The following is a 24,645-nucleotide window of genomic DNA, read 5'->3' on the forward strand; positions in this document are numbered from 1 at the left end:
TCGTCCAACAGTCCTGCATTGTGTCTCATGTATTCGTCTGTATGTCCACATGTTAGATCTGTGCGAGTGTGGCAGCTCTTACTCCGAGCCTTACATTGTGAAAAAAAAAAATTAAAAGATATAATTGACCGTACCTGCAGGATTTTCTCATGATTTGGATGGTCCTTGAGATCAATGAGCCGGTCAAGAACAATGAGTTTGACGTTGTTGTCGCTCTCTTTGATTATCAGCTCAATGTAACATTGTGCAGCAGCCTGATGGGACATGTAGACTTTTGTTAGACTGTAGAGAATTACTGAAAGCAATCAAAATAAACCTTATTAAAAAAGCAGCCGTGTGCAAGAACATCAGAAAATGGCCCATCACTGATTGAAAGATAGCAGATTAACATTTCATTCTGCCACATGAAAAAAAGAGGGAAGAAGAAGAAAAAGAAGAAGATGAAGAAGAAGATTTAATTTGATGATTGCTTTCGGGACTGCAAAACAATTGCTGCAAAGATAATGTAGCTTCAAACTGGGGAACATATCATAATTGACCGATCAGGAATGGGAATTCACCGAAACCGAGACAAGCGATATTTTGAAAAAAGGCCCAAAAAATTTTTAAGTTACAAAAAGATCTACTTTTGATGCAAAAAAGGAATTTCACTTGAATAAGAAACAAGCCTCAGTGGAGATGTATAATCTGAACCTTAACAGCAGTGGGAGCACTGGACAGTGTGATGAGTGTCCCAGCAGCCTCGTAGCGCACAGCGGGGCTCGAAGATTGCAGCAGATTGTATATGCATCGGATGAAGCGTGCTCGTTCCAACGGGCTGGCGCGGCAAACCTAGAGAAGATACAAAATAAATGTGGAACTTGTGTGGCTATAAAAGGGGAAGTTTAGACGCTATAATCCTATTCACCCAGAACGTTCCTGTCCTTTCATTTAACCTGACATCAAATTAACATGTGCTTTGCAATTTCAAATTGTTTTTTGTAGACAGCCAAATTCAGTGGATGGCCTAGAGGGATGCGCACTCGCCTCTAAGCTATGTAGCTTGGGTTTGAATCCAGACCCACCTATAAACTCTCATCCCGGCGTTTCACAGGCAGGGCGATTCATCAATGTGTGTACCGACCCTCGGATGTACGTTAAACGGGCGTCCCGTCTGCCAGCATTCATTGGTGGACGTCAGAGATCCCACGGTGTCCTTCATGAAGAGTAGGCTAAATTTCACGATCCTGCCATAATCACCACCGATGGTATTGCATCAGCGGCACAGCTGCCCCATTAGCAAATTATGTTCCCCACAGCTTTGTGCTGTATACAAATGAGGAAGAAGTGTGGACAATTTATTGTGTTGAATAATTATTGATGTTGAAGTTATTTTGAAATACGATAAATAGTTTAAGATAAAATTTTACATTTCTCAATCAATTTCCTCAGTCAGAACCGGCTTCCTCAGCCGGTTCAATGTTCTCCTTTCCTTCATTGGTTCAAGATGGCTGTTCACTCTTCTCCCCCATCTATACTCATGTTTTCTACCCTCAGTAATCCTCCCAAGCCTACCCATTCCTTACTAGGTTTTTCTGTTTTGTCCCCTCTCCCTCCACCAATCTTCGCATTTATTTGCTGTTTCATCCCTATTTTTCATTTCCGATTCTTTTAAGCCCCATACTGGTGCGTGACCTCGTATCCCAGCTTGTTCACCATTTGTACCTTCCTCCCCTCTCCACCCCTCCCTTTACTCTTCCATTCTTTCCATTAACCATTAATTCCCCAAGCATCCCTCTGTCCTGCTGTGGGTGCGTTAGCTGTACCATGTTTAAACTCTTCCACGAGCTTCACAGCTCAACAAAAAGCCATTCTTGAGCAGTGAGCAGTAAAAGCCAGGAGAGACATACCTTGTATATAAGTTCCACAATGACGAGCTGAAGAATGTCTCCAAAGGTGTGCACCTGATCAATGCATGTACTTAAATAATCCAAGGCACGATCCTGATGACAACAACACAATAGGCATTTCACTCCATTTCCCTCAAAATCTAACAAGCATCACTTGCGAATGGGTAGATTTAATGAACAAATGATAAGGTTACTTATTCATACAGAACAAAGGTTACATATTTTGTTAAAATGGTTAATAATACCCCCATGAGCACGACCTATTTGAAAGTTACTGTGTTTCCTCCCTTCCACTTCTTGCTTGTGTCTTAACTGTCAGTACATGTGTTTCTAACCTCCATCACCTTGCTCTTCCACAAGTATTAATTCTGCATTTTTTAAAACGTCTTAAAATGTACTTGATAAACAGACTCAGTTATAGTCCCCATTTTTTTATTTTAGAACCTATTCCCCCTTTTTCCATTGAAACAATGCCCCTCTAGTTACGGGTTTCGCTATTCGCGGATTTTCCAGGAACGTATCCCTCGTGGAGTTTCCAAGAACGTATCCCTCGCGAGCGGGGTCTGAGAGTATATTCTATTATTTAAAGAAAATATAAAGAAGTCTATATTTGTTGATACAATTCATTATCATTTACTAGCAACGGTACCCGCCCTATGGGTGGGGCTTCAATTGGAAAGCCCAAATGAGAAGGCAAAATATCAGAAATTGAAGGCTTTTTTTTTTGTTTTAAACGATTCATATAAACATCCGTTGAATCATATCACACACAAATCATCAAAATCTAAACAGTACATGGCGCCCATTTTGAAAAAAGATTGAATTCTGCAAAACGGAAGCGGCCACTACACGTCTTTCTTAGTCGCACGTTTATGTGTGAAGAGTGCGCGCCGAATCTGTAACACGGAAGCGGCCGCTACACCTGTTTCTCAGTCGCTTTGCACATGCTGCCATGTTACTTTGGAGCCGCACGTTTATATCGGAAGAGTTCGTCAGGAGTCGATCTACTCTCTCCTGGTACGTAGAATTTCAACAAAAGCCACATCACTGTTCATATCGGTAAATATTATTCCATCGTGTTTGGAAAAACTGGAAAATTGGGGAAAAAATTGGAAAAACAATATAGCCTATTTTACTCCAAGGGGTCCCAGGAATACCCACCCAAAATATTGTTGCGATCGGTTCAGCCGTTTTTGCGGTACCTTCGAACGGACGGACGGACATTTGGTGAATTATAGTAAGATACACATTGTAATATGCTTGGGCAATTGGCATGCACAAGTTTTGCAGATGTATGACAGTAGAATGAATATTGTTTTTTTTTTATTATTACAGTAGCCCAATTGTTTTGCATATACTATAATGTTAACAAGGGTGTGCAAAAGTTACAACAAATTAACAAAAAAGAAGTAATTACCTGGTCTGCATGAATCAGCATCATGAAAGCGTTACGTTTGCAGCTGGAATCTTTTTCATTCACCAAAAAGTCGTGAATGAGCTCAGGTGCATCTGGGATGAGATGCTCAAAATTTCTGAAAGCAGTTAAAATATACATTAAATGAAAAGAAACAGAACAATTGGTCCGTGAACAAAACAGAACAATTGGTCCGTGAACAAAACAGAAAACCTCGGAGCCCATTGAGGTCAGGTACGGTACCTGTAGATGGTGTATATAGCAAGCACAGCATTGCGACGCACGTAGCTGTGCCGATGTTCCAAGCACATACGGATGGCTGGCATTAGGGGTTCCAGCAGTTCAGCTTCCTTTAGTTTGCAAAGGAACCGTAGAGTTGAGCCACGGATAAACTCATTTGGATGCTGTAGGTCCTGCATCATTGTTTAATATAAATATATATATTAAAGAAAACATATATATATATATAAATATAACTCTACACAATGAAGTTTTTATTTGTTACTAGGTTAGCTGGGTAAGAAAGAAGTCAATGTTAGTGATTTTATTAACGTTTTTCAAATCTACTATTCACCCATTCACTCCATACTGATTAGTCATGCAATACAGCAGTGCTCATTAAAATTGAAAGGCACATAATCCTGCTATATAAAATAATAGCCCCATAGAGCCCCTTTTTAGGGGAGATACGACCATGAGGAGCACAACTTAAGGTTAGGCCACGGTCCTGATTCCACGTAGCGAGTTTGGTCTGGATCTGTCTGGCGGTTTCTGAGAAGAATATTTTTGAATGAAATACCAATATTTGGGGCAACCCCTCCTCCCTCCCCCCTTTAACCCCATTAAATGGTCAGATCTGGATGGTTGAGCACAACCCCATGAGACCTTACTGTCCTGATGCATTGTCCCAAATTTGTTCCACATCAGTCAGGTAGTTTGTGAGGAGCTGTTAATGAGGAATCAAATGTTAATGAGCATACGTATGACTGGACACCGATATATACTTTACGAGCTTATTTTGAAGAAATAACCTAACAAGGGGACAAGTGTGTGTGTGTGTGTGTGTGTGTGTGTGTGTGTGTGTGTGTGTGTGTGTGTGTGTGTGTGTGAGAGCTCCACTACGAGCCTTAGACGCTGTAAAAGAAAAAAGTTAGTTCACCTTTCTGTAAGCGTCGCAAACTAGGATCATCTCTTGAAGGAGTTTGCCATCTGCTGTGGTTTTTGGAACAATCTCCCAGAAGATAAGCAACAGTTTTTTGAGAGTGTGGTCTTGGAGTGGTAAAACAAATCGAATTATGGTCATGAGGAGTCCTGGCAACCGATCACCATTCAGGATCATCACAATCACCTTTTTCAAGGCCTCGGTCTTTGTCTTGACATCACCTTTCTCTGTAGGACAGTTACACAGATTGAAAGTGACATTTGGAAATCAATTCACGAATTAAATTGCTAGTTGCAATCACACAAGAGTACAATCTGCCCCCATGAGCATTCGTCAATCACTACAACCATCAAAATCTGAACTAACCAAGATCATTTTTCAGCGTAATCTCGCTGGGAGGTTCCGTTTCACTTGGGATGTTGATAAGAGTGTAGCAGATGTTCTCCGCCGCAGTCATTTTGCTGCTCACACTCTGTCCTGCAACACAAAGCAAAGGCACATAGAGCAACTCCATCCACCTCCTGGACCAACAGCAGATCTGTTTGACACACTGTTGGCATTGTCTCCTCACGATCTGCACATGTGTGTGTATGTATGTATGTATGTATGTATGTATGTATGTATATATATATATATATATACAGTATATATATATATATATATATATATATATATATATATATATATATATATATATATATATATATATATATATATATACAGTCACGTGAAAAAGAAAGTACACCCCATGTAAAGTTTTGACTTTTTCAACACATTTCAACATACAGCTATTTGATCTTCATTTCAACAATATTGATAGATAAAGGTGATATAATATAACATATATCATTGAACATTTCCATTTTGTAGTCCATTGTATAATTTAAATAAACATAAATGCAAATTTCGCATGTGGAAAAAGTAAGTACACCCTTGGCTCTAATAGGTGGTATTGCCCCCTTTGGCAGAAACAACCTCAAGTAGGCGTTTCTTATAACTGTCTACCAGTCTCTGACATCAACTGGGAGAAATTTTTGCCCACTCCTCCATGCAGAATTATTTCAGCTGTGCGATGTTTGAGGGGTTTCTTGCATGCACAGCTCGTTTCAAATCCCCCCACAACATCTCGATGGGATTTAGATACGGGCTTTGACTTGGCCATTCCAGAACCCTCCATTTCTTTCTTTTCAGCCATTCCTTGGTGGATTTACTGGTATGTTTAGGGTCATTGTCATGTTGCAAGGTCCACCTACGGTTGAGCTTCAACTCTCCGACAGATGGCCTCGCATCATCCTCAAGCACCCTCTGGTACAATGCAGAATTCATAGTGGATTCTATGATGGTGAGCTGCCCAGGCCCTGAAGCAGCAAAGCTGCCCCAAACCATAATATTTCCACCACCATGCTTTACAGTTGGTATCAGGTTCTTGTGGTCAAATGCTGTCTTTGGTTTTCGCCAAACATGTCTTCTGGTACTGTGGCCAAATAGCTCTACCTTTGACTCATCTGTCCAGAGCACATTGTTCCAGAAGTGCTGGTCTTTGCCTGGGTGTTCATTGGCAAACTTTAGTCTTGCCCTGATGTTCTTTCTGGACAGCAAAGGCTTCCTCCTGGCACACCTCCCATGTAGATCAAATTTGTGCAGCCTCTTTCTAATGGTAGACTCGTGCACTTTGACATCAACAGTGGCAAGAGCTACCTGTAGGTCCTGTGATGACATTCTGGGGTTCTTAGAGACTTCTTTCAAAATCTTGCGGTCTGCTCTCGGGCTGAACTTGCTGGGGCGGCCTGGCCTGAACAAGTTGGCAGTTGTTTGGAATCTTCTCCACTTGTAGATGATCTTCCGGACAGTCGAATGATTGATTTCAAATTGTTTGGAGATTTTTAAAATCCCTTCCCAGTCTCGTAGGCATCTATAACCTTCTTTCTGAAGGCCTCAGAGAGCTCTTTTGATTTAGGCATGGTGACGCCGCACACTTCAACAACACAGAGCAAACCAAACGAAATGTCTGAGGTTTAAATAAGACAGGTTCCTCCAAGATCCTCTCCAACGATGTTCTAATCATTTGCACCTGAGCTGGTTCACCTGATTCTAATTTTAGGTATTTGAAGTAGTGATAAATGTAGGGGTGTACTTACTTTTTCCACATGCGAAATTTGCATTTATGTTTATTTAAATTATACAATGGACTACAAAATGTAAATGTTTCATGATATTTGTTGTATTATATCACCTTTATCTATCAATATTGTTGAAATGAAGATCAAATAGCTGTATGTTGAAATATGTTGAAAAAGTCAAAACTTTACATGGGGTGTACTTACTTTTTCACGTGACTGTGTGTGTGTGTATGTATATATATATATATATATATATATATATATATATATATATATATATATATATATATATATATATATATATATATATATATATATATATATATATATGCATGGCTACAACATTAGGTACACTTTTACACAGATGAAATAAAATTACCCCAATTTAAAAAAATGAACTGAATAAAAGACACCTGTGGTTTTATGTTGTAGCAAATAGTCTTGAGGAGGTGCAAAAACCTGATTTTCACATTATATTGTTACAGACACGACTTTGATGTTAAGGTGGGCCGAGCGGAATGGCCGTCGTGTCCGCACAAATTACCCGATTGTACTCGAACGTTGACGAAGCCGCGCCACGCTGGCTCAATAAGAAAAAGAAGACACCCGGCTGGATTACAATAACACAATACGACACCAGGGGTTCAGTTCTCAAGACCTCCGGAGGAGGTTATATTAAGGCGGAAGGTTAGATTACAACTACAAGAGGGACAGCATAGAAAGACAAGCACTTAGACACAATCTTATATTATTCCCAACAGACGACAGATAAACGGGACAAAGCTGACTCACACGGGGATTGATGGAAAGGACAGGCGGGTAGCGATGGCTCCAGGTGCACCTGGGCTCAAAGGTCAGAATCGACTCGGTCCGGTCCAGAGATGCGGGGAGGTCGCAGCGCTCGGATGGCGTCTTGTCTGCTCAAGCTGGGGGCGCATCTGACTCAGCGCTCGCAGGTGGCTTTCCTTCTCCAAGCTGGGTGCGCATCTGACGTCACATCCGGCGCGGGGCCGCGTATATCCGGCGGGGAGTGACACGCCCTCGGCTCGTTAGCTCCGCCTCGTGGAATCGGCACGTTGCTTCTCATTGGGTGCGTGCGGGGGGTTTACCAGGCTCCGCCCTTGACGAGGAGCTGACAAGGAGCCCCTTCGTGGTAACCCCGTGGAGCGCATGGTCTATGGCGCTAATCGAGCCGGTGTGAGGACGCATCCTCCCCCGCTCCGCCGCCATCTCCTCTGTTGTTGTTGTAATTGTTGGGGAAGAAGATGGAAGGAGGTATGGGAAAGGTCCTAAACTCACTACTGATGCCATATAATCACATTCTGGTGCAACGAAGAGTCATAATTAATGGAGACGAGGCCTTAACTGACATAGAATAAGAATAACTAGGAAGATGTCCGAAAGTTGTCTACGTGTGGTGCGGTGGACCTGGGCACGACATTTAATGGGGGAATAAGGGGAAGGTCGGCTCTACTGATTGTTATTTACATGCAATGGGACTAGGGAATGGGGGATCGGGGAAAGTTGGGGAGTATTGGAGAAAATAGGGGAATATTTACAAGCGGATATGGAGGCCAAATTCCATATTCGCAACATTGCACCCTTCTCTACCCTCGGGGCGTCCCGACCCGATAAATTTTTACCTACTTTAGTGTGGCACGCAATGTAGTTCCCTCTACTATTAACTCTACCCTGAGTGCGACAGTTTTACAGATATTCACAAATGAGTAAATATGTCCCCCTGCGACGTTGCACCCTTCTCCTCACAGAAACACACCCACAGGATAACCGAATCCGGAAAGAATTCTCAAACTAAACATACAGCCGGTAGGGAGCATTATTTACAAGACTACGCTGCTATTTACACTACGATCCAGGACCTGTTTTTGGAGGAACACATGCAGATGTTATGCATAGAGAGAGCGCGCTCGCCAACATCGATACACCAACCCACGAGTGCTCTGTGGCCGACGGCCTTTAATAACGTGCAGAGCACCCTTCCCGAGCATCAAAAGCACCACCCCACCACCAATCGGTGCAGTCACCATTGTTCATTGGAATAAAAATAAATTCGACAACCCCTAACCCTGCAGGTGTCTCTTGCTCTTCTTGTGGTGCACTTGGTGTTAACTAAAAGTGGTTCACCTGTATGGCATAGGTGCCACGTTGACCCATAGGTCCATCCCCGGGTGGTGCTTGGCCGCAAACGAACTGCGGTCCATTGTGGGTGGCCACAAACATTGCGGTCCATATGGTGTATCGATCCCGGCAGCAAACAGCGAAAGTGCAGGCCCACAACTGCGCAGCCAGCACCTCTCTCTCCTCTCTCTCTACCCCAAAGCCAGATCCTCGGAGGTGGGAGACAAAAGAAGCAGACAAGTGAGTAAGGTGGTAAGGGCGCAAAAGTGCACGCAATGTAAGGTGATGCACACTGGGGGCACATGGGAACCAGGTGAGACAGGTACGTTCCTATCGTACACCCCCCCCCCCCCCACCAGCTAACCTACATGGCCCCTCCCTTACCCCTTACTGTATCCACAAAACACAACACTACCCATAAACATCTACTTTACAAATCAACAAACATCCCTACTGTCTTCCCCGTTCCTCCCATAAACCAAATTCGTCTTCTCTCCCTCCTAACCAATCAAATTTGCCATTTTCAACTCTCATCAAAATTTGCCATCTCCAACTGCACATCAAAATTTGCCATCACCAATTCATCATCAGTCCCTCCTAAGGAGGGAGAGATGGAATCACCCCAATGTCTCATCCACGTCGTGATGCGTCTCACAAATCCACAGCAATCTCATTTCCTGCACACAGAACAAAGAAAACACAGGTGTGGAGTCATCATCATCACCACAGGTAAGTGGCTGCGTATGGTGCGACAGGTTCTTCAATCCTAACTATTTCCTAAATGACTTTAACAACTTTACACCACCCGGGGTCTTCCTCCGGCCAAACCATTGGCCCTCTTACACTATGGGTTCTAAAAACCAATTCCCATTGGCCAAACTGTGGTGCTCTTCAATTTGGGGTCTCACTCCCCCGATTCATCTCCCGGTGCCCTCGTACAATTTCTGGGCTGTGGCGTGTACCTCTCCCAGTGGGTCTACCCACCTGCACCCCTCCACCACTGCAGTTGCCTCCGAGCTTACCTGCTCCTTACCCTAACCTATCTACCTGGGGAAGGCCCTCTGGCGCTCTCCCCACTCCGTGCCCTCTCTGGCACTGGGCTGCCCGATCCACACCCGGGATCCTCAGGCACCCACTCACAACTACCGGCTCCCAGAGCCCACCTGCGGCCTCACCTGGCCGACATCCTCACAGTGGTGGAGTGCCCAACCAACTACACACACTAACAGGCTACACGCCCAGCCATTTCCACAACACTAATGCACCCATCCACAACACCATTCTGCCACCGCACCACAAATGCCAATATCCAACCACAATTTACCTGCACCCTCTACCTAACACTTACACTACCCGCCCCGGGTACTCGTGAAAGGGGTCCACTCTTCCCCCATCCACACCTTCGCACCACGCACACCACTCCATACCACTTACTCCAACTCTCTCCACACACCTGTACTTGCACACCTGTGCTCTCACACCTGGTGCCACCTGCACCCTTCTCTCCCCAAGCGCATTCGCGCTGATCCACACACTCACTACTCATACACTGCTCCACACACCTGTCCAGTTGCACACCTGTGCAATCACACCTGTTCAATTCTCACACACACACGGCATCATCTCAGCTAACTACTCCCTTCTGAAACTTGCGCTTCCCAGTCGTCCCTTTAAACTATTGCGCTCCCTCGTCATTATCATCCATACTAATCTACCTGCGTCCCCACTACAGGTATCAGTCACTAACTAAACTTAACGTCACCTAATGTCATCTTCTCTAGATCCCTACACACAATATCCTAACCCACCCGGGCTAGGTTTCACTGCCATACACCCCATAAACCTAGTGCTCCTTTGCCCCCATGGGAAAGGTGGCAGGGATGCCACCCTCTCCCACCGGGCCTATCGCTCCTCAATCCCCCAGTCTACTCACTAATACCTCTCGGTGCGCCAATCCCTGTCCAAAGCCCGGCTTCGTAAAGCCAAGCAATGGATGCTGGTTGTTTTGTGCCAGCGGCTGAATGCGTCCGGCACTCGGTGCAGGGAAGGAGGTTTACCCGGCCCGAGATCCCACGCACCTTCTCGGCACGGAACCATCCAATGTCCCGATCTCGACCTGCCGGAATTCCTCAACAAAAAGTGGTCGCCATGACGACTCTTTCTCTCGGGCCGCCCGCTCCGCCTAGTGGAGCACAGACGCGGCCGTTCAAAGCGAGGCCCAGCACGCACCGAGGGCCCGATTCGGCTATAAGTCGTTCTAAACTCTATCCCGTCTAACGTCGATGCTTCACCTGCATGCTTACACCCCGCAGCCCGTTCCTTGCTCACACACCCAGCCGTGCCCATGCTCCTCGTACCTTTCCTTACACACCCAGGTACACCCATTCCACTCACAGCCTTGGTCACACACCTGACCACCGAACACTTTGGCACACATTCGTTGCTCGCACACCTCACCAATACACCGCTTCGCGCCCCCTCCGCGGTCACCTCCTCTGTGACAATCACAGGTGTGCCCTCATTCGCACACCCAATCACGTGCCTCACCACCAACTCCAGCGTGCATTCCCACTCACGCTCTACCATTCCAGGTGTGCATCCTTCCATCCCAGGTGTACATCCTCGCTCACCTGTCACAACTAACTCACTCTCCTTGTCACTCTCAATACTCTCACCACCACTCTTGACAACGCACTCACCCTTACTCTTGACAGCGCACTCTTTCCCCATGCACCTGTTCGTCACACACCTTTCTCGCGCACACTCTCCAGTTACACCCTCTGTAACACTCACCACAGGTGGACACTCTTCCTTACTTCTGACAGCGCACTCTTCCCTCATGCACCTGTCCGTCACACACCTTTCTCGCGCACACTCTTGCGCACACTCTCCCGTCACACCCTCTGCAACACTCACCACAGGCGTGCATTCTTCCTTGCCTTTGACAGCGCACTCTTTCCCCATGCACCTGTCCGTCACACACCTTTCTCGCGCACACTCCTGCACACACTCTCCCGTCACACCCTCTGTAACACTCACCACACCGCGCTTCCATGTGCTCCCTCGCACACACGCTACGACCGACTCACTCTCGCCAGCACCCTCACTCCTTGGCACGCACTTTTTCCTCACACACCCCAGAGTCGGACTTCCTCGCACACCTCCTTTTTCGCACACCAGACCTGTCGCACACTTCACCAACGGCCTCTCACGAACACCCGGGTCCATCTCGACCCCCAAGCTTCTTAAATCCCCTGGCGCATCATACGCACGACCATATTGGTCACCACTTACACCGGGTCCTCTTCCTCTTCGCTTCTCCTCCATCACCTGCGAATCCCTCATCCGGTTAATGAGCACATCACGATCCAAACACAGACTTTGGACCAATTCTTTTATCTCCTCTTTTATCTCTTTGTTATCCCCTCTCCGTCGCTTCTTAATTTCGCTCACCCCTTCTTCCACTTCTTCTAATTTGTGCCTCACCTCTTTTATTCCCCGGTACGTCTCCTCAAGCTCGTCCTCCAAGGCTACCTTGACCGTTTCCATGTGCGTCCTCACCTGCCGGTCCTTCGTCTCCATTACCTCTATCACCTCGTCCAACCTCGTTGTCAGTCCCTCACGTACCATCTGACATTCCCTCTTTGTCGCTATCAAGTCGTTTTTTATTCCGTTTTGTGTCGCTTTTAAACCTCCTAATACCGCAGTGTTCCTTTGAACCTGCTCCACTAACTCCGTCTGTCCCACCGTCAGCTGCTCCACCTCCTGCGTCAGGTCCTCTATGCCCCCTTGTAACTTTACAGTCCCCTTTCTCACCTCCTTCTCCATGTGCTCCTTACAGTGCCTCACCTCCTCGCGCACTCCTCCGACCTCCTCACTCACTCCTCCTCTGATCTCCTCTCCCATCACTTGCATCTCCTGCCCAGATGCCACCCTCATCTGCTCCATTTCCTCCCTGTGAGCATCCAGTTTGGTTTCTACCCCCATTCTGACCCCCTCTATCTGCTGCTCCATTTGTTTAACTTCCCTTTCCGCTTGGTCCCTCATGTCCCTCAATTTGCCTTCCATACTGTTTTCTAACCCCTCTAACCCATTTTTCACTCCCTCTATCTGATTCTCCTGGGCAGCCATTCTGTTTTCTACCCCCGTTAACCCATGTTTCACTCCCTCTATCTGATTCTCTTGAGCGGCCATTCTGTTTTCTACCCCCGTTAACCCATTTTTCACCTCTTTTATCCCGTTGTCTAACTCCTCAAATTTCTTTTCTAATCCCTTAAAATTATTGTCTAACCCCTCACCGGTACCCCTCATTTGGCCCTCTAATCGCCCACTATCAACCCTCATTTGGCCCTCCATCCTATCCATTTTTGCATTCAGTTGGGTCAAGAATAATCTGAGGTCAAACCCGGTTTGCCCAGCGTCCCCAGCCGCCACCGCAGGCTCGCCCTCCGCGGCGCCGCTATTTTGGGACCCTTCAACCACGTGAGCGAGCGCGCCATTTTGCGCGCCCGCTACTTCGTGCGTGACGGCGCTATTTTGCGAACCTGCCGCCCTCACTGCTTCGCTCTCCTCATGTCCCTCAATTTGGTCCTGGACCGACCCTGCTTCACTCTCCCCTACCGGACCCCAGCCGTCTTGATCCGCCATAGCGCGACTTTCAAAATTCGAGTTTCGTAACACCAATCCAAATTTTGCTGTTATAATTTCGTCGAGCGCAGTAACCGCGGGACCGCGCTCCGGATCGATTTGGTCGAGCGCCGTACGCGCTCCGGCTCGATTTTCCCTCCCAAAATTTGGGCCTAACTAATTTAGTCCCGGGTCCGAATCTCACTCCTCGACACCAATTGTTACAGACACGACTTTGATGTTAAGGTGGGCCGAGCGGAATGGCCGTCGTGTCCGCACAAATTACCCGATTGTACTCGAACGTTGACGAAGCCGCGCCACGCTGGCTCAATAAGAAAAAGAAGACACCCGGCTGGATTACAATAACACAATACGACACCAGGGGTTCAGTTCTCAAGACCTCCGGAGGAGGTTATATTAAGGCGGAAGGTTAGATTACAACTACAAGAGGGACAGCATAGAAAGACAAGCACTTAGACACAATCTTATATTATTCCCAACAGACGACAGATAAACGGGACAAAGCTGACTCACACGGGGATTGATGGAAAGGACAGGCGGGGTAGCGATGGCTCCAGGTGCACCTGGGCTCAAAGGTCAGAATCGACTCGGTCCGGTCCAGAGATGCGGGGAGGTCGCAGCGCTCGGATGGCGTCTTGTCTGCTCAAGCTGGGGGCGCATCTGACTCAGCGCTCGCAGGTGGCTTTCCTTCTCCAAGCTGGGTGCGCATCTGACGTCACATCCGGCGCGGGGCCGCGTATATCCGGCGGGGAGTGACACGCCCTCGGCTCGTTAGCTCCGCCTCGTGGAATCGGCACGTTGCTTCTCATTGGGTGCGTGCGGGGGGTTTACCAGGCTCCGCCCTTGACGAGGAGCTGACAAGGAGCCCCTTCGTGGTAACCCCGTGGAGCGCATGGTCTATGGCGCTAATCGAGCCGGTGTGAGGACGCATCCTCCCCCGCTCCGCCGCCATCTCCTCTGTTGTTGTTGTAATTGTTGGGGAAGAAGATGGAAGGAGGTATGGGAAAGGTCCTAAACTCACTACTGATGCCATATAATCACATTCTGGTGCAACGAAGAGTCATAATTAATGGAGACGAGGCCTTAACTGACATAGAATAAGAATAACTAGGAAGATGTCCGAAAGTTGTCTACGTGTGGTGCGGTGGACCTGGGCACGACATTTAATGGGGGAATAAGGGGAAGGTCGGCTCTACTGATTGTTATTTACATGCAATGGGACTAGGGAATGGGGGATCGGGGAAAGTTGGGGAGTATTGGAGAAAATAGGGGAATATTTACAAGCGGATATGGAGGCCAAATTCCATATTCGCAACAATATCATGCACTTAGATTTGCGATGGTTGAGTAAACAAGACAAAAATGGCACATTTTCAAAATAAAATGTTACATTCTCACTATGTCAATTTGTATTTCATAGTCTTTAAATAAAAAAATATGCATTGATTAAAATTGTAATTAAATGGAATGTTTGATATCTAGTTCGTCTCCTGGTGTTGTTTTTTACATTTTCTAAAATTCCTTGAAATGTGCAATGCGTGGCAAAATAAGTGATTCGTGTATAACGTTGGTGTCCACCAAATTCACAATAATTGTGGTCAGTTTCATTTTCAAATCACGAAGAACTCGTGGAATGAACTAGGTGTGTAGGTTAAGAAATACCTTAAGAAGAATGCCCTTGATGCTAATTCAATCGATCAGAAAGTCATTTTTTTCCCGATAATCTTGTCGTATTTTTTTCCGTGTCCACCCCGCTATGCACAAATCACATCCCAGCAAAAGTGAAAAGAACCCCGCATCGCTCGAAACTTGATTATGTGCAACGCGGGTCCTGTTCGTTGCGATAGCAAAGCAGTCACTCGCTGGCAGACAACCACTCGTTTCCGGATGACGTCAGAACTTGTTTTTGTGTCCGTGTCCCCTGTGCTGCGTTATGCACGAATCCAGCGTGCGAAGTGCACTCTCGTTTTCATTTTGGTGAAAACGAAGCATGTAGCAGGTCTGATGCGTCAAACACGGATACTGCAATATACACAGAACAACATAATACAGCATACTTATTGTTTCCTAAAACTTTATTTTTCCACTCAGATGTAACACTTAGTGTACCCAGTATTGTAGCCATGCATGCATGTATGTATGTATGTATGTATGTGTGTATATATATATATATATATATATATATATATATATATATATATATATATATATACAGTACATATATATATATATATATGTATATATATATATATATATATATATATATATATATATATATATATATAGCATACTTATATCGCAACCATATATATATATATATATATAATTGTTTTTATTGTGAACAGATCAACTGTGACATCAAATAAAGTTATATTGGTAATGATAGAACACGCCGAACAAATGTGGGAGGGGAGATTCTTTGCTCGTATTCCTCCAACTTTCATTTAGCTTCTTCTTCTTTACAGACGTCATTCGTTATTTACCTCTCGACCTGCAAAGGTCTTTCACCTGAAAGTCTGGCAGCACGAGATAAGTCAACATTCATAAGCCCAAATGAGGAAACATGTCACTCCACAAGAACATTCAACACTATGGCAACAGTGAAGTCCGAAGGCTAATTTAATTTTCTTTTTAATTAACAAATCCCACTAATTTTAATATATTAATAAACGATTCGGTGCCCTGAGGATGACGTCCGTCTCTCTCACTGACACTGACAGGATCCGTCACAAATACAACAAAACGACTTCTATGATGACAGGAAATATTTTGCTTTCCGAACAGTGGAATAGGCTTTCAGACCTTTGTCACAGCGGTGGAAATCCTGAAACACAGCAACACGTAATGACACGGCCCAAGCAAGCTGCACGCTCCACTCCGGATGCGACGTGGAAGGGCCACGAAAACCCTGTAAAATATCGCGAGATTTCAGGCAGATCACACAAATTCGTGCCAAGGCGCAGGTTCTCGCGAGATTTCTGTCAAAACAATCTGCGAATTTTAGTGAAGATTAACTGATTTATTTTTAATATTAATTTATTTGTATAAGTATATAAATCCTAGGTGTTGAATAAATTTTGAGTAATTATATTTAAGGATTGTGGATGTGTCCGTGAGGTTTCCGGGTTAAGGGTTGAGCGCGTGACATAAATCGGCATTCTGATTGGCTGGGGGGTGTTGGATTGCCCTTGTGGCTTGTTTGGTGAGTTCGGGGTTTTTGAAACTTGGTTTAATGGCGGAGGTTAATGCAAACAACCCGAGGTAATGAATTGAACGTTTTAGCGACTTTGCGATGATTTATCGTCATACACCGTTGGTAATGACTTGTTGAAGGTAAGTGTTGGACTTTTATGATGTAATGCCTGTCTGAGGCAACGTTGTATCAATGTGTAAATCGGGTAACGTTGTGTTTTTGTCGCTCATGTGGATGGAGGGCGGCATTTATAAAAAGTGCTTTCCTGGGAATAAAGTTTGAGGCAAGCACGTGTTTTATTCACGGCTGGGCCGTAAACACGACCCGTATACGTATAGTCTTGATTCCGGAGTTTAATGGAGCCACATGCACGACTTGCTACGAACGCAAATACGGCGGAATTTTGCTTCATTACCTCCGCCACCAAAGGTGGATGCAGGTTGTGTTTTCACCCCTGACTCATGTCTGTCTGTTTGTGAACAAAATATCTCAAAAAGTTGTGGACGCATTTGGACGAAACTTGGTGAAGTCTGAAGAGGTTGTGTGTGTGACGAGGACGATTCGATTAGATTTTGGTGAAGATCTGAAGTGAATATGGATTCGGATACGAGAATTATTTAATTTTTTAAAGTGATTATTCACCAGTGGGAGATAGGGCCAAAAACTAACATATAGCAGGATATCTCCAAAAAGTTATGGATGGATTTGGATGAAACTTGGTGGACAGGTCGTGTGTGTGACGAGGAATAATCGATTCGATTTTGGTGAAGATCTGAATATGGATTCAGATACGAGAATTATTTAATTTTTAAAGTGATTATTCACCATTGGGAGATAGGGCTAAAACCAACATCTCAAAAAGTTATGGATGGATTTGGACGAAACTTGGTGGACAGGTCGTGTGTGTGATGAGGAATAATCGATTCAATTTTGGTGAAGATCCGGATCCAGCTAGTAGAAGTTTTTAAGTGATTCTTCACCATTGAGTGATATGGCCAACCAGGTGGAGGTATGCTCTCTACTGAGTGCCGTTCTAGTTCCTGTCTGTTTGGCTGTCTGTGAGCAGGATATCTCAAAAAGTTCTGGACTCCATGGGTTGAATTTGTGGGAAACTTATCGTGCATATTTTCTACTCCCCAGATTTTCCACCTTGATGATGCTGCAGTTGGATGGTGGGGTCTTCGACCTGTTGGATGCCACGCAGGGGAAAGTGATTGACATGTTATGGAATACACTTCATAAGGAGTCGACCAATTTTGTACATAATGTTGAGAGCAACCATTTTGCATGGCTTGACGAAATCGTTCTTACAGCCATGCGTGGCTTTAGCAGGTAAGACTATGCTGTTTGATCATTTTATTTCGATAGTGTCCAGTGTACATGATTTGGAAATTATTTTGGGCTATTCGTGGTGGTACCGTAAAACTTCGACTATAACGTGCCTTTGTGCATAACGCGTACCCCCAACTTGGACTTTTGTCGTGGTGTAAAAATCTATACAACAACAACAACAACAACATGCATTTTAAGGCCATTTTCCCTGCTAGAGCGGGGGTTAGCCTTGTGGTCCCCATGACAATCTTCCCCATTTTGCCCTATTTTCTGCATCTCTCCTTGTTAACCCCCTTGCCCACATTTCTGCTTCCACCATCTTAAGCCAAGTCTTTCTCGGTCTTCCCCGTCCTCCACTTCCTTCTCCATTCATTTCCATCACTCTTCTCAACCAGTCACTTTCATCCTTTCTCAACACGTGACCAAACCATCTCAACCTGTTCCTCTTCACAGCATCAATCACAGGCTCTATTCCCATCATCTTTCGCAATTCATCATTTGTCTTCCTCTCTCTCAACGATACTCCGCACATCCACCGAACCATTCGCATTTCCACCCTTTCCAGCCTTTGTTGCTGCTCTACATTCATTACCCATGTCTCACTCCCATAAATCATAACACTTCTCACACATGCAGCATACACCTTTCCCTTCAGCTTCAACGACACTCCCCTCCTCATCAGCACGCCACTCAGTTCCCGAAACTTCTTCCATGCGCATCTCACTCGAGCAACCGTTGCCGAGTCTGATCCACCTTCTCCATTCAGCATGTCTCCGAGGTAGCAAAAATGTTTTCACACCTTCCAGCTTCACGCCGTCTCCAAGATCCAACTCAACATTTCCTCCATCTGCAGCTCCCTCTGTGCACACCTTACATTTAAATGTAGCTGCCACACTGGTTAATGACCCTCTCAGACCACTACATTTTTGATGAACCCACTCAGCGCACATTGTACATTGAATGGGGTTCACTCCGACACCCTTCCTGCACACAGCACATGGCCACTTCCCAGTTCTTTCCACCTCACCACATGCTTTACCACTTGCCATCACCTTCGTCTTTCCGATATTCACCTTCAGACCTTTTGTCTCCATACATTCCTTCCACTTGTTCATCTTTTCCTTCAGTCCATCCATACTTTCCACAATCAATACCAGATCATTTGCATACAACATCTCCCACGGTAAACCCTCCTTTACGTTCTGAGCCAGGACCTCCATCACAGCTACAAATAGTAGTGGACTTGGTACCGACCCCTGATGCACTCCCACCTTCACCTCAAACTCAGCACTGTTCCCGTCCTTCGTCCTTACAGCTGTGCGCGCTCTTTTGTACATTGCCATCACTACTCTGATCAACCATTCCTCCACTCCTAACTTCCTCAATGCCCATGTCAATACTTCGTGTGGAACCGTATCAAATGCTTTCTCCAGATCAACAAACCCAAGCAACAACTTCTTCCTCTTCTCCATGTACTTCTCCTGCAACTGCCTCACAATAAAGAGCGCGTCTGTCGTTCCTCTTCCTGGCATAAATCCAAACTGCATTTCGTCGATCTTCACCTTCTTCCTTATCCTCCTCTCCAACACCCTTTCTAATACCTTCATTCCATGCTCCAATAACTTTATCGCTCGGTACAAGCCACATTCCAGAGGGTCACCTTTCCCCTTGTATAGAGGGACGAGGGTACTCGGTTCCCAATCCACTGGAATGCGGCCTTCTTTCACCACCAGATTACAGATCTCTGTCATTCTCTTCACACCCCAACTTCCTGCTGCCTTCAACATATCTCCCACAACTCCCGTCGGCCCTCCCGCTTTTCTACTCTTCATTGCTTTTATCGCTTCCTCAACTTCCTTCTCAGTTATCCTCTCTGCCGGTCCTAAAACTGGGTTACTCTCGATGTTGCCACCCCATTCATTCTCTGTGTTCATCAGCATTTCCATATATCTTTTCCATCTTTCTTTAATTTCATCTGGGTCCACAACGATTTGTCCCACTTAATCCTTCAAGCAACTCACCCCCATCACATCACACCTCTCTTTCGCTATCTGCTTTGCAATCCTGAATACCGCTCTCTGACCCTCTTCCGAATCCAAGCGTTCTCCGAACATTTTCCTTCATGCCTCCTGCGCCTTTGCTACCTCTTTCTTTGCAGCCTTCTTGGCTGCCTTATGACTTTCATGCTCTGCTTTTTCTGCTCCCGTACCTTCGCCTTCTGCCACTCCTTGAACTTCTTCCTCTTCTCGTCATTCCTCTTTCCAACTTCATCATCCCACCACCATGTTTCCGAGTGCCTTGGTGGTCCTTTTGTCCAACCACATACCTCACCAACGGCTCCCAACAGACTATCTTTCATTGACATCCAACCAATTTCAAGCTCAAACACATCATCCTCTACCCTACTCAGCCTCTCTTTTAATGCCTCCCTTACTGTCACCTCTTTCAACCTCCACACCTTCATTCTCGGTTGGTACTTCACCCGCCGAGCTCTCCTCGCACCTTTCACCCTTATGTCGCAGACAACCAAGTGGTGCTGTGAAACAGCCTCCTCCCCCGGGATCACCTTTGTGTCCCGGAGGTGCCCCCGATCTCGCCTGCGCACCATCGGGTAGTCAACGGTTGTCGTCGACCCACCTGAAGTGTATGTAACAAGCTTATTATCCTCTTTCTGGAACTGAGTATTACAAATCAACAAATCAGCTCCATCAGCAAACTCCAAAATCCTTTCACCTTCTCCATTTCTACACACCACATCCGTAACCCCCATGAACTCCCTCAAAACCGTCCATACTCCTTCCCACATGTCCATTTCGATCTCCTCCAACCACAACAACTTCCTCTTTCACGTTTTCCATCAGCTTCTCTATCGCACACCAGAACTTGTCCTTCTCTTCATCGCTCCGACCAACCTGCGGAGCATATCCCGAGATGACGTTCACCAAGAGCTTTCCAATCATCATTTTCACCATCGTCAAACTATCACTCAATCTAGTCACACTCACCACTGTCTACAAACTCCTCAGAAAACAGGACACCAACACCATTCATGCCCTATGGGCACCCTTGCCACACAAACTTGTATTTCTGTCCCTGCCTACCCTTAACCATTCTCACACCACTTCCCTTTCATCTCGTCTCTTGCACACAACATATGTCCACTCTTCTTCTGACCAATACTTCCACCACTTCTCCTGATCTCCCTGTCATTGTCCCTACATTCCATGTCCCAAACCTCAGAAACCGATCTCCACTTCGGGCTGTACCCTGCCCATATGGAGTTGTAATTGTCATGGTTCTCTTTTTGTGTAAAAATCTATAGATCCATATATAATGCGCACCCCCATTTCAGCACTCAAATGAAAAAAGTATCGACGTTAAACATGTTACATCTGTCAAAAACGGCGAAGTCCATCTCAACCACGACTGTCGGCCACGATTTTGTAATAGTTGAACAGAGCACCGCTAATGAAAGAATATCACGGCAGGTCAAGGAACTAAATTTACGACAATCGTAAATCGTATCAATCACGATGTTCAGTTGTGATTGCGCAAAGTTTAAACATAGCAACGCATATTAAATAAATGGCGGAAGTCGGATGGTAATGCAACGAAGCAACCCGTAGCCTATTGTCTGACGACAATCACGTGGTACTCAAGTTGCTGATAATTGTTGACAACTCTGGTTGCGCATGCGCACACCGACGCTCCAAGACATCATAGTCAGGGCCCTTAGGGATACTTTGGTTCAAATTCTTCCAAAAGCATCAAATTTGGCGCAGATGTTGCCCATGCCATACTCTTTCGATTTTTGACGGGCGCCAAGGGCGGTATGATCCGGGGACCATACCGGTCCCGCCATGTCACCTGACCTATGACGTCATAATTAGGATATGCATCCAATCACATGGCGTACTATAAGTGGTCAAAGTTCAAAATGAATCGATCGAAAAATTAAGGCAGGGATCCATTTTAAAGGTTTTCATAAAATCCAATATGGCCGCCAGGTCACATGACCTATGACGTCATATTTATGACATGTACACATGAACCCGGATCATGATCGCACAAAAATTAAACACAAGGATATGGCATACAGTTCATAAAACATCAAAATCCGTACCTTTGTAATTAGACTGATGAACTGCATATGCCGGAAAATTAGGAAATAGCCATGTAAATATTTCCTCTAATTGTCAAAAATAAGGTCAGAGTTCGATTACCCAACCCAGAAACATAAAATGGTGAACCTCGCGTAAATCTTGACAAAAAACTCAAAAACCGACATGTTTGACTCAAAAATGACCTTTAAGATGACCTTGAGGGTTGACCTTGACCTCGAATCATCAAAATAACATCATAATTGGATTCCTCGACCTCGAAAACCCCTGAAAAGTGGTATCATACATGATTCCAACCCTTTTGGTTATTTAACTGATTTTCCTCTAATCCGGGTGGCGGCCATTTCGTATTTCGCCAATATGGGGCACCCGGGGGGGGGGGGGGGCGCCCGTCTTGGCGCCCGTCAAAAATCGAAAGAGTATGGCATGGGCAACATCTGGGCCAAATTTGTTGCTTTTGGAAGAATTTGAACCAAACGGGCCCCAAAATATCCCTAAGGGCCCTGACTATCACAGAATGTGTCGTTAAAGTCTGGAATGAGCTTGATCCTGCCATCATCCAGAAGGGCTTCATCAAGTGCTTCATTTCAAACGCAATGGAGGGCAGCCAAGACGATGCTCTCTGGACGGATGGTGACACCAACGCATCCGACTGCGATGAAAATGATTTTCGCTACCTGGACAATGACATAGAAGGTGCAAATCTGGAGGAGCTTCTTCATCTCTTCAATGAGATGGACGAGTCTGATACTAAATTTACTGGTTTTGAGTGAGAACTCCTGCTATGCTTGCAAAATAGTCGAACAATATTTTTAATTTCCAACGTCCATTCAATTACCGGTATAATTTTTTTTCATTGGTAGAATAACTTTCGAACTTGCCAGACATTAAAATCAACACTTAATAGAACACTGGTTTACAAACGTAATGATTGTGAACTTGCAGATTAAATGAATGAATGATCGTTTTAAGGCCATTTTCCCCGCTAGAGCAGGGGTTAGCCTTGTGGGCCCCATGACAATCATGGTTCTCTGTTTTGAGGCAATGTTTTTATGGCCGGATGCCCTTCATGACGCCAACCTTTAGTCGCCTCTTATGATACGCAGGGATACAGTGTACCTATTCTAAATCGGGATGCACTCCTGGATCATTCATCCCAGCGAGCTGGTACTCAATTTGCGGACCTCGGAAGGATGACAGGCTGAGTCAACCCCCCTGGGGTTAATTCAGCGATCAACCGGGATTCAAACTAAGGAGGGGTCGTAATCCTAGGATCTCAAGCCAGCACCCGAACCGCGAAGCCAACACCAGGCTTAAATCCCTCTTTAATAATACGAGATATCATTGTATGCTCTTTCACGAGCCTCGATCTTGTATACAAAAAAAAAAAAAAAAAAAAAAATCAAAAAAGCTTTTTTTGGAGCATATGATGCATCTCCTTGGTCTGATTTGATTGCTCAGAGGTTGTGTACTTGCAATTCAGCTCTCTACTCTGGGTTTGATTCCCAACATAATTCTAAACTGCCTCCCTGGTGTTTCGCAGAGTGATGCATTCTTCATGTTTCGTGAGGGAGTACAGTACATTTAAAAGTTCTGTGGTACTCTTCGTAAGGGCTAGGCCCTTGTCTGGTGTATGCTGAATAAATCCCAAGTTGGTATCCTCAAAGGCAGAGCTGTGCATCAATGATGTGCAATTTAATATCGGTTAGGTATGTTCGTTAATTATCTGTTTGTTACCCTCACCAGAGAAGAGGGTATTGCATTTGAGTCCGTTTGTTACTTGCCGGAAGTAACAAACTATGTTGATCAAACAAACTATGTTGTTGTTGAAGTATGTTGATCGGTTGGTCCGTCTGTCTGTCTGTTTGTCTGTTTGCAGTACTACGTCTACACCGTTGCACGTAGAATCGCCAAACTTTGCACATGTATTTGTCTTGCCCTGGAATAGACTGTGCCCAATTGATGACGTCGTCAGGCACGTGGTTCGGCCGCTATATTGGAAAAACGGAAAAACTTTGCACCTCTATATCTCTGAAAGTGCTGAATAGAAAAAATTGATACATGGCTCATTGCAAAGAACTGTCCATGGGGAATAAAATCTTAATGATGATGTCATCGGTGCCTCCATTATGACGTCGTAATTCGACAAGTACAAAACTTCATCCGATCAAGATGAAATTTCTTGAGCATCGAGGAATAAATTAGTTTAGAAAACAAATAATGATGACCATCGGTCATGTGGTTCGGCCGCCATATTTGTCCAAAATGGCCGATTAAAAAAGTGCATTCCGGCAAGTACTCGGTCTCTGACCGATTTTTCATTTGTTTGTCTGTTTGTTTCTCTGCACAGAATAAATATTATTTTATCTGCAACCGTTGGTCTGAATGACAGGAAATTTTCACCATAGGTGCACCTCCACCTGTAGATTTTTTTAATGGTAACTATGACGTCATATGTCACGTGGTTTGGCCGCCATCTTGGAAAAAACGAAAAACGTTGCACCTCTATCTCCGAAAGTGCTGAATATAAAAAAATTGAGACATGGCTCATTGTAAAGAACTCTCTTTGGGGAATAAAATATGTTTATGTCATAGGTGCCTCCATTATGATGTCATAATTCGACAAGT

General features: G+C 45.2%; 2 protein-coding genes across 4 annotated transcripts in view; one reads left to right on the forward strand and one right to left on the reverse strand.

Annotated features, from left to right (window-relative positions):
- The window catches only part of COPB1 (coat protein complex I subunit beta 1), a 63,815-nt gene extending 47,538 nt beyond the window's left edge, over window positions 1-16,277 (reverse strand). For both annotated transcript variants that reach the window (XM_068109754.2, XM_068109753.2), the window contains exons 1-8: window positions 16,174-16,277; window positions 4,832-4,942; window positions 4,463-4,692; window positions 3,547-3,716; window positions 3,307-3,421; window positions 1,890-1,982; window positions 694-831; window positions 135-254 (exon numbers count right to left, since the gene is read on the reverse strand). In XM_068109754.2, the coding sequence (XP_067965855.1) occupies window positions 135-254; window positions 694-831; window positions 1,890-1,982; window positions 3,307-3,421; window positions 3,547-3,716; window positions 4,463-4,692; window positions 4,832-4,922 (957 nt within the window). In that variant the 5' untranslated portion in view covers window positions 4,923-4,942; window positions 16,174-16,277. The remainder of the gene's footprint in view (window positions 1-134; window positions 255-693; window positions 832-1,889; window positions 1,983-3,306; window positions 3,422-3,546; window positions 3,717-4,462; window positions 4,693-4,831; window positions 4,943-16,173) is intronic.
- A 208-nt stretch (window positions 16,278-16,485) lies between these two features.
- LOC137423009 (uncharacterized) overlaps window positions 16,486-24,645 on the forward strand; it is a 43,008-nt gene continuing 34,848 nt past the window's right edge. Inside the window, exons 1-2 of one of the 2 annotated variants that reach the window (XM_068109758.2) lie at window positions 16,486-16,573; window positions 17,705-17,896. In XM_068109758.2, the coding sequence (XP_067965859.2) occupies window positions 17,718-17,896 (179 nt within the window). In that variant the 5' untranslated portion in view covers window positions 16,486-16,573; window positions 17,705-17,717. Of the gene's footprint in view, window positions 16,705-17,704; window positions 17,897-24,645 lie in introns of both variants that reach the window. The other variant, XM_068109757.2, reaches the window with a different exon arrangement.

This window comes from Myxine glutinosa, chromosome 3 (genome assembly GCF_964187855.1).
Source record: "Myxine glutinosa chromosome 3, kmMyxGlut1.1, whole genome shotgun sequence".
Classification (NCBI taxonomy): domain Eukaryota; kingdom Metazoa; phylum Chordata; class Myxini; order Myxiniformes; family Myxinidae; genus Myxine; species Myxine glutinosa.